This window comes from Nannospalax galili, unplaced genomic scaffold, assembly GCF_000622305.1.
Source record: "Nannospalax galili isolate Female #2095 unplaced genomic scaffold, S.galili_v1.0 scaffold335, whole genome shotgun sequence".
Lineage (NCBI taxonomy): Eukaryota > Metazoa > Chordata > Mammalia > Rodentia > Spalacidae > Nannospalax > Nannospalax galili.
In genome coordinates, this window is record NW_008337842.1 from 2,316,625 (window position 1) to 2,326,604 (window position 9,980).

The 9,980-nt window shown below is 39.5% G+C and overlaps 1 protein-coding gene across 2 annotated transcripts; it reads right to left on the bottom strand.

Moving 5' to 3' along the window:
* Positions 1 to 1,568: 1,568 nt before the first annotated feature.
* On the bottom strand, positions 1,569 to 9,643 carry Pts (6-pyruvoyltetrahydropterin synthase). Of its 2 annotated transcripts, XM_008832779.2 has the most exons (6): positions 9,480 to 9,643; positions 8,094 to 8,173; positions 6,726 to 6,748; positions 6,155 to 6,211; positions 3,623 to 3,693; positions 1,569 to 3,433 (listed from the first exon to the last, which is right to left on the bottom strand). In XM_008832779.2, exons 1-6 carry the CDS (start codon positions 9,557 to 9,559, stop codon positions 3,310 to 3,312), a joined length of 435 nt encoding a protein of 144 aa, XP_008831001.1. In that variant the 5' UTR covers positions 9,560 to 9,643; the 3' UTR covers positions 1,569 to 3,309. The 2 variants fall into 2 exon arrangements, with proteins under 2 accessions (XP_008831001.1, XP_029419253.1); XM_029563393.1 differs by lacking the exon at positions 6,726 to 6,748 and having other exon boundaries at positions 9,480 to 9,636.
* Positions 9,644 to 9,980: the final 337 nt, after the last annotated feature.

The following is a 9,980-nucleotide window of genomic DNA, read 5'->3' on the forward strand; positions in this document are numbered from 1 at the left end:
TATTATTTTGTTGTCATTTATCTTTTAAGGGCTTTTTGAACTGCTTTTTGTCTCTGTAAACGAACAGGCCTTTTTTCTTCAGAGGTCACACACTACCAGCTTTTTCCTGATCTAGCTAATCTTTTTATTCAAGAGGGAATTTCCCTAAGCCAAGTAGTTTTTCCTTCAGACTTTAGTCTCAATAGTTCCTCATTCAGGGTTAAAATCATAAACTCCTGTAAAAGGCAGCAAGGCATCTATTGCATGCTATCTTTTCCTTTTGGAAAGCCTCATTATTAATCACAAATGCAGGTCCAAACGGGGTCATAGTCATAGGAGAAAGTTGTCTATCTTTTTACTTTCATTTTGTTTTAGTAACATGATAATTCTGCTAAAGGCAGAGATTTCCCCGGCTTAGTTTCCCATTCCATCATCAGAGTTGGTTATCGAAATACTTAAAGAAGAGAAGGTTATACAAGTTACAAAAACCAGGAGTAACTGGGGGAGGGATGTCCACCAAAAGAGCAGCGGCCATCGGCTTTCGGCTGGAACTTTGTCAGACAGCACGCTTGCCAAGAACCACGGAACTCTTGGAGCCACCAATCTTCATGTGACCTAGCAATGTCTGAGCAATCCTACTCACCTGCTTTTAAAGAATAAAACAGAGAAAAAACCTTTTGGCATGATAAGAATAGGAGGTAGGAATTGGCTAGGCAGTTAGGGTAAAAAGACCCCAAAGAAAAGTAGTCAGTTTCTAGACTAAAAGTCAAAATGTCCTTGGGCCTGTTAGCAACATACTCTGTTCCAAAGGCCAAAAATGTCAAAAGTATTTGGGAGCTTGTATCTAATCCTTAAAAGAGTTTAGGGTTACCTCATCAGAGGGGGGAATGTTAGTATAGCCAAGAAAGTATTAGGGAGCTTGTATCTAATCCTTAAAAGATTTTAGGGTTACCTCTTCAGAGGGGGGAATGTTAGAGTAGCCAAAAGCCCCATAAAAATAATCAAAGAAGAAGAAAGAGTACATGAAGTTATCAGAAAAAATTGTTTTAATTATTAAAAAAAAGACCAACTTCTCATCCAAAGCCCTGTAGGCTGCCCCCATTCCTCCTGTACTTCCAAGCTCACTTCCCAGGATGCTTTTGCACAGCACTGTTCCTCTACCACACATCTCCAACACACTTTGCATTTTCTCATCCTAGTAACCTTGCTAGTCAACTCTGACCCTTTGGGCGTTCATTTCCTCTTTTCTCCTGAATTCTACACTACAAGTTTCCTCACCACACCTCCTGTGCCATTTAGGACTTACTTTTTCAACTAGCTCTCCTAACCCTCACCACCCTACAGTGATAGTTTTTCTTCTCAAAATTATAACATTTATTCCCTTGGCATTTAAAATCATTGGACACAGGGGCCAGCAAGATGGTCAGTGGGTAAAGGCACTTGCTGCCGAGCATGATGACCTGAGCTATCCCTGGAATCCACATGACAGAGAGCTGACTCTAAAGGTTGTCCTCTGACTTTTGCACACCTGCTGTGGCATTCATGTTTGCCTTCCCCCAACCAAATAAACAAATGTCAAATAAGTGAGCTATGTTTAAAAGCTTATTTAATCGTCTGGCATAAAAGCAGCAGAAGTAAATCCAGAACGCATCAAGTCTACAGACATACTTCACAGGTAAGGGAACTGAAGCCCAGAGATGAGACTGACTAGACAGCAGCAGCCCCAAAATACTCTAGTGAATCAAATCTAAAAGTACTTGCTCAGTGCTAAAAAAAATTTCAAGTTTTTAACAATGTGCCCTTGACTTATCTAATTAACAAAAAACTGCTGTGTACTATTTAGCAGATATGATACTGAGAAGAAGGACTTTACCCACAAGAAATTCACAATGGCAAAAGAAAAACAAGAAATACGGAAAGCAACAATTACAGCAGAATTTAATACTGTCTCTGAAAGAAAAGAAAGCCACCTGTAGACTCTGGTCCTTCCAACCGTTCACTCACTCGCTCACTCATGTGCTTCACAGAGAGATGATACATAGGGAGAGTTGGGGGGAGACTGATTGATTGATCGACTGATTGATTGACTCAGTGGGAGAGCAAGTAGAAAAAAAAATGTTATCTTTGGAGCGGGCAAGAGGCAAGATTGTTCAGAAGTGCTTTCAGAATGTAAAAGCACTTGCTGCCAAGTCTGACCACCTGAGTTTGATCCCCAGAACCCATGTAAAAGACAGGAAAAAGCCAACTAGAAAAGTTGTCGTCTGACCTCTGCACACTCAACATGACAAGTGTGCACCAAACATTTGCCATGTACACACACACACATACACACACACACACAGAAAAAATCTTTCAAATATTATCTTCAAGTAACTCATAAGCAACAAACATCAGAAATGCCAATGTTATCATGAAAAGTAATGTTTTTGTGATAGATCAGATCTGTAAAATTTGGATTATTTTTTTTAAATCTGGAAATATATGTAATCTTTTTTTCAGTGTGTGTTTTGATGTGGCATGCCCACTTTTCAATTTATTTGCTGAGTGATATTAAGCAAAAACTTAAATTTTTTCAAATTTAATTTTTTTAATGGGAAAATGGAAACAATGCCCACCTTGCATGGTATCTGTAAAAATTCAAACAGAAAGTACCTTTAAAAACAACAGCAATCTTGCCATTCAGGTAACCAATACAAAATATTCTACATGAATAAAATAGTTTGCCAACTAAAACATATTAAAATTTAACCAAATGGGCATTGCACTGTCAAAATTTGTAATGAAAGTCCTTTAGGTGCTCTCCAATAGCCTATTTTACAAATTTTTCTAGAATCATAGTCGGTGTCCAAGTTCTTTTAGAATGTATTAGGTAGCAACATTCTGAGACTCCACTGTGTACTGACTGCAACATGGAGAGAAATGTAAAACCCTGCATTTAAAAAGTTTAGCATACCAACAGGAACACCAGATAGCAGTTGTTTGTGCAAAGCAAGAAAATGCACTCTTGAGGAGCCACTCATAATGAAAAGAGAACAGGGAAGAATTCGGTAAATAACTGCAGTCGGTGACCTGTGTGGGTTCCACAGCCATGGATTCAACCAACTGCCAATCCAACATTCTGGGGGGCTACTTGCTTTCTCACTAAAAAAGATATTCAAGATACACTGCAAGTTTGATTTTTAAGCATATTTAAATATACAACAAAACAGATCAGGCACTCCAGAACACAGCATAGAGATACAATTACATGGTGAACGCTTAATGTTCTAAAAGGATAAAGAGCCTTTTCAAATACAAAATTGGTCTTTCTACAACATTAGTCATTAAGAACTATTCTCCTTTATAGACCACAATATTATTATCAGTTTCATACACTTTTACTTTATAGAGAACTCCCCTCGGAAGGAATTTCTGGAGGTTCGCCCAGATATATACAGCTACATTTTCTGTCGTGCTGTAGGGGAAAAAGGAAAGAGGTTCAGAATACAAGTAATGAACAAAACTTCGTGTTTAACATAGAGAACACAGACATTCCAGTAATGAAAGATATCATTAAACTAGTATTTCAGAAACCACAGAGCAAAATCATATAAAACGCTAATTTTTTTATTTCTATTAGTCAGGGCAAGACAGTAACCCCCACCTTACAACACTAGCAAAGTATGGCACATCCAGATCCAAATTCTTGTGATCAAGGGGCTTCATGATGGCCTCCTGTAGACAGAAAAAGGAAAAACTACTGATTCCGTTTATGACTCCAATTCCAAAGGGTTCTACCTGAGCCTTAAAGCCTTACCCTCTCATTTAGCCAAAACTCAATTTGGCAAAAGTATTTTATCTGGGTCCTACAAAGCAGTCTTGTGTGATTTAAAGCTGCAGGACAAAGGCAGACCTAGCTCCCTTTGATAATTACTTATCTTTGTTACTGAATGCAAAAGAGGTGAGAAATCAAAAAATAGAGATCTCCTGGTGCTTTCTGCACACACAGGCCATCATGGCTCACAATTCACTTTAATGCTTCCTGGATTCTGTCTTTAAAAGTTACCAGAAATACTATCCCACAACACAGTGTCACCTGTGGAAAAGTATCACTGTGTCGTTAAAACCAAGTCTGAAATTACGAAGTTCTAAATTTCTGTTGCAAAGAATAATTTAACAATAATCTTCGCATAAACATGTGCAGAATACTACTTCCTAATGTTTACATATATTAACATAATGTTTTTTCTTGTCATTAGCAAGAATTGTAATCGCTTTATTCTAAGTTTTTACTGTTAGTTCTTGTACAAAAAAAATCTAAGCATTTGTAAAACAACCTAATTTTCCATATGGTCTGATTTCGAGAAGAGTACATTAATAATAATTGTTCTTTTCTTCAGGAAAAAAGAATCACACAAAAACAGTAAGTCTTAGATCAACTCGTTTTTAAAAAACAAGATCAAATGAAGATCTTCAATTCCAGTTCTGATCACAACTTCCCCATCAAAGTTTGTACAGGACTCTCTGTACTTCACTTGACCGGCCACGATAGGTCACTTTTACTGGTGGGAGCATGGAAAACTTTATGTGACAAAAGAGGAAGAAAATCCTACGAGCTGCTCCTCAAGTATTCAGTCACAGTTGCTGGAGACGATCCATACCACTGTCTTATTTAGCACAGTACCTTGTGTATACATGTTCTCTGTGCCCAGTAAAAGCAAGACCTCCACCTTTACGACTTTCCTAAATGGCACAGAGTCGTCTGTTTGTTCATTCATCTTACTCATTTACTTAATAACTTTTGAGTACTTACTATTCTTTACCTCCTAGAAGAAGTAATGTATATATTCTGTGGACTACATCGCATTCATTCATCTTTATTTTTCAAAATACTCAGATTTTAAAAGGAACAAATATGTTGAATATATGAATAAATAATGTGAAAAAGTAATGACTACCAATATTTTTATAAAATACATGACAAATTTTAGAATAAGAGTTAAGTTGAAGAGTTGAAGTGAAGAAGTAAGCACGTAGACTAAGCAAGCAGGTTAAAATGGTGGTGTAACAGAAACAACTAGATGGAAAAAAAAAAATCTCCCAACTTTGAGACCAATAATAACCACATAATATGGGCAGTGAAGGTAACTGTTCAATATATCTCAATTTTAGTGTATAGAATGAAGAAACTGGGATGGACAGGCTATAAGATCTCTTACAATGCAAGAACTTATGATGATACCATCAGGAAGTTCTTTATTGATTATCTTATGTGTTATCTCTATCATGAATTGCCCCAATAAACTTTATCATAAAACAAAGTGTGATCTTGGGGCTAGAGAGATGGCTCAGCGATTGAGCCCTCAGTGATTAAGTACCTACTGCTCTTTCAGAGAACCCGTCAGTTCCCAGTACCCACATCAGATAGCTCACAACTGCCAGTAACTCCAGCTCCAAGGGATCCAATGCTTCTGGCCTCCACGGGTACCTGCACTTTCATACTCTGTGGCCTAGGTCTCATTCATTCATCTTTGTATTTTCAATACTTAGTTTAAAAAAAAGAAAAGAAAAACGAAGCACATATCCCCACACACACACACACAATTCAAAATAAAATAAATCTAAAGAAAAAGAAAAAATGTTGTTTAAAAAAAAATGTAGAGATGGCTTGGTGCCTAAGAGCAATGGCTACTCTTATAGAAGACGGAGATTCAGTTCCCAGCACCCACATGGCAGCTAACAACTCTACCTAACTCTGCATCCAGGAGAGATGATGCCCTCTTCTGACCTCCACAGGCATTGCACACACAGGTACACTTATATACATGCAGGCAAACACTTACACACATAAATTTTTTTTAAAAATAACCCCTCAAGACAATCTATGATTAAAGGTACAATATTCAGAGAAGGAACAAAAAACATCAAAAGAGAAAGGTGTGTGGAAGAATTTGATAAATGGAGAAAATGAGGTTACTCCAAAGAAAAGCAGATGAGTGTGTAACATTTCTCCCCTTCCATATAGCACAACCATAACTATTTTCCAGTAAAAACCGTGAGAGCAGTTACTCCAACTATTCCCCCATTCCCGCACCTCACTTATAACACCATGGCACCTCAAGAGATAAAGTGGACAGGGGGACACTAAAAATGATACTGAGCAGTATCACATAATGAGCACCTAATATGGCATTACCTCCATGTATTCTTTGAGATCAGTCAAATTCATAACCATTCCCGTAACAGGATTGATCTAAGAAAGAAACAAGGGTGAATGGTATTGTACTTGGCTCTTCATATTTAAACTCTGGCAAAGCTGGGCTGGTGGCTCATGCCTGTGATCCCAGCATTTGTGAAGCAGAGGCAGGAAAACCTGGAGTTAAAGGCCATTCTTGGCTACAGACAAGTTCGGATCCAGCTTGGGCTACATGAAGCCCTGTCTCAAAAATAAAATAAACTTTTGGCAAGTTATTAAAGGCTGTATACTGTAAAGATTGTACCCATGTTTGCCTTCATCCCAGAGACACTCATTGTTCTTAGTAAAGAAGCACCATGTACTTCTGGCCCCCTTTCTGTTGTGTGGCTCTTCCCATGTCCATACGTAACAGGGGAGGGGCCCAGCATGGCCTGGCATGGCAACAGCTCACCACACAGAAGGGCCAACAATGATACAACTGAAACACAAGTTTCCAATACAGATTCCACCACATTGGCTGAAAGGTGGCCCAACAATCTGGACAAATCACACAAGTATTTTGAGCACATACCTCTCCATGTACTGTCACCACAACTATCGGAAAGGAAACAAAAACACCAAAAAAAAAGCATGACTTTCAACAAATTAAACATATAAGCACAAGTTAGCAACATATTAGATCTCTGGTCCCCAAGGTTATACTTATACTTTTCTCCAAATATTTATTCTTTCAGTTAACATCTTTTTATCAACCAAAGCAAGACTGAGACAAAACAGAGGCACTTAGCAGGGGCTGTGGCTAAGCAGAGCAAATTAGCCAAATCCAAAAGGGGTGTAAATTTTGCTATGTTGATGCACTAGGAGGGATGGAGATACAGCTCAGTCTCCGTAAAAGCAGAACACATACCTGCAGGTGTCCAGCTCTATGCCAAACTGGCCCAATTCTAGACATACCTTCCTGAGCAAGCAAAACCACATTACTTACAAGACTATATACTCAGTTTATAACAATACTTTGTAAAACGAATGTCAGGTGTTTGCATGAAGCATTTAAAAACTTGGTCAGTCCTTTTATAAATGAATGACTTTTACAAATTTGTAGTTTTTTAGCTCTACATAAGCACCACTAGGTATTACATGACAAGTGCACTGAGATTGGGAGTTTATCATAGAGAAAATACGAGCAGTGACTAAATTAGAAATCTGATCTTTGGACACCTTTTGTTACCCTACCACACCATATGATATTGTACTCTATGGCTTATATAGTTGCTTTCTGAGGCATCAGGTACATCTTTTAAAAAAAAAAAAAAAAAAAAAAGGCCTTTATCATCAAATTACTTCCTTAAAACACTCCTGGCAAAATTTTATATCCAAACCATTTTCCTGCCTTCAATACATTTCTAAACAATAGTCCCCTTTCATCGGCCATTATTTACTCAAAGAATATAGTAATTTATTTTTATTTTGTGATGATGGTTTAAAATTTTAAATTAATTTTAACTTATACATAAAAATATAAAAAGTGCCCATATAAATGGGGAACTAGTTGAAGTTTTGACCCATTTATAAATAGTGTAATTGGGTTAAACATATATTGATTATAATGTAATTTTAACATTGGCTTTAGCCACCCCTAACTGAAAGGAAATATAAAGCTAGGTTTTTGTTTTTTATTTTTTTTAATTAGGCATTCTAATGCTACAGAAAAATTCTTTAAATCCCTTTTTTTTTTTTTTTTTTTTTTTTTTTTTTTTTCGGAGTAAAGCTTATCCAAACATGACAACAGAGCTTTCTATCTTGAACTCCCACTGAACTCCTCACTGAAGGGCTCAAAGTAGTTACACCACCCACAAGGCTCCTTACTCGTTACACCAAACTTACTGAACACTCTTTCCTCCTTACTGCAAGGTTAAAATTTAACATGTTTTCCTCTCACCTTTATAATTGTGTCCGTGGCCATTTGGATTGTTGCATTTCCCAAACACTTTCAAGTTCTCTTCATCGCTCAGAGATGGGCTGACAAAGAGAAAAAAAAAAGTCAGGATAACACAGGATGACTCATATCCAGGTTCGTCTGGTCCCACATTTGTTCACTTTACTCTGGTTTTTGAAAAGTTCCACAATTTATTTTTACTGGAAAAATCACTTTGATTTCATTATTCACACTTCAAGAACAATGCACACTTCCTAATTACACTATTGTGTCAGATAAATTATCTCAAGCAAACCTTATTCAACCTGCTTGTTCTACAGCAAGATTCCAAAAGCTGCACTCAGATCTAACCTTTTTTTTTTTTTTTTTTTTTTTTAAGGCAAGGTATCCTGAATCCCAGACTGGCCTGACAGTTGCTATGCAGATTAGCACAACCTTGAACTTCTGATCCCCCTGCTCCACCTCACAAGTGTTGGGATTATAGACATGTACCACCACATAATTTATGTGGGGTTGGGGTTTAAATCCAGGGCTCCCTGCATACTAGGCAAGCATGCTACCAACTGAGCTACAGCCCACCTCCATTTTTCAATTCAACAAACACTGAGTACCAAGTATGGGGCACAACGTTGTTTTAGGTTTTTAACCCTTTTGAGATCTTCCTCCCAACTTTCTCCAACTTCTCACATATAAGCTAACATGACAGCTCACAAAGCTTATACAGAAAATTCTCTCACTGTACTCCCTATAAGGCTTGGCCACATTTTAAACTCCCTACGGGGTGAAGGGACAAATGTCTTTTCCCCTATAGCATCCTTTGCATCCAGCACAAGCCTTATAAGCACAGAAGAAACCCTTGTCCAATAATGAATGGATGAAGCCTGTTAGAAATAATTATCCTCATTTTACAGACCAGGAAATGGAGGTACAGAGTGACCTTCTAAGTGAGTACTGGAAATCTCCATAATCACTTGACAGTATGGTCTAGGTACAGGGGATTCAGTTCTCACTGTACTGATTGCTCAGGAAAACGGGGTTCTTTTTTATCTTTGGTAAACTAGGGATCAGACTTCCCTTGTACTACACGCGGTAGCTCAGGCACCTGTCATACTGTACTACACACGTTAGCTCAGGCACCTGTCACATGACTCTAGCTAGTTTCTCTGAGCCTACACCGGGTACCGTGTGACACGTCTCCAGGACCTCCCCAGCAGCAGCATTTCCGCCCTCTCCCGGGCGGGGCTTCAGCGCCGCTGTGCACGGGCCCCTCGCTGACGTCACCCTCCCGCCACGCCCAACTCGGTCTGAACCCACACGTGTAGCCACCCTCAGCCCCGCCCCCGGTGGCTCACCCTCCCGCCCTGCTCGGACACCCGTGGGCACACTCACCTGTGCAGCCGGTGGCTCGCACTGAAGCACACGAGGCGCGACAATCGCGCCCGGCGACCAGGGACTCCCGTCGTGCTCATGATCTTCCCGCCGCGCCCCGCATCTCCTGCTTCCGCCAGGCCAAGGCCAGTTCTGTTGCCCTCCTGCGGCTGCGCAGGGCGGGCTGGCCCCGGAAGCGCTTCTCAGTTTCTGGTCCAGCACTGGCTTGCCAGGGTGATCGCTCCACCCCACTGGAGGCCTCTCCTGCTCTCTGACCATCCTTGAGGCGGTTATATGTACCTTAGAGCACTGGGTGGGAAGTCACTATCTGGATTTTTAGGTTGGCCCAGCACGAGGCCAGCCATATGTTTTGTGTAGATATGGATGCAGTTTGTCTTCCTGCAATTTCTTTGAACCTTCTCTCCCACTTCATTTTAGAAAGCCCTAGGTTAGAATAGAAAACTCTGGGACTGGAGAGATGGCTCAGCGGTTAAGAGCACTGGCTGCTCTTGCAGAGGACCT

Bases quoted from the DNA above. Each gene is read 5' to 3' on its own strand.
- Pts (XM_008832779.2), bottom strand. From the start codon at position 9,559: ATGAGCACGACGGGAGTCCCTGGTCGCCGGGCGCGATTGTCGCGCCTC. The intron at 6,749-8,093 runs GTGAGAGGAAAA...CCTTTCCGATAG, and splicing joins CCACGGACACAATTATAAAG to TTGTGGTGACAGTACATGGA. The intron at 6,212-6,725 runs GTATGTGCTCAA...TTTCTTTCTTAG, and splicing joins TGGTGACAGTACATGGAGAG to ATCAATCCTGTTACGGGAAT.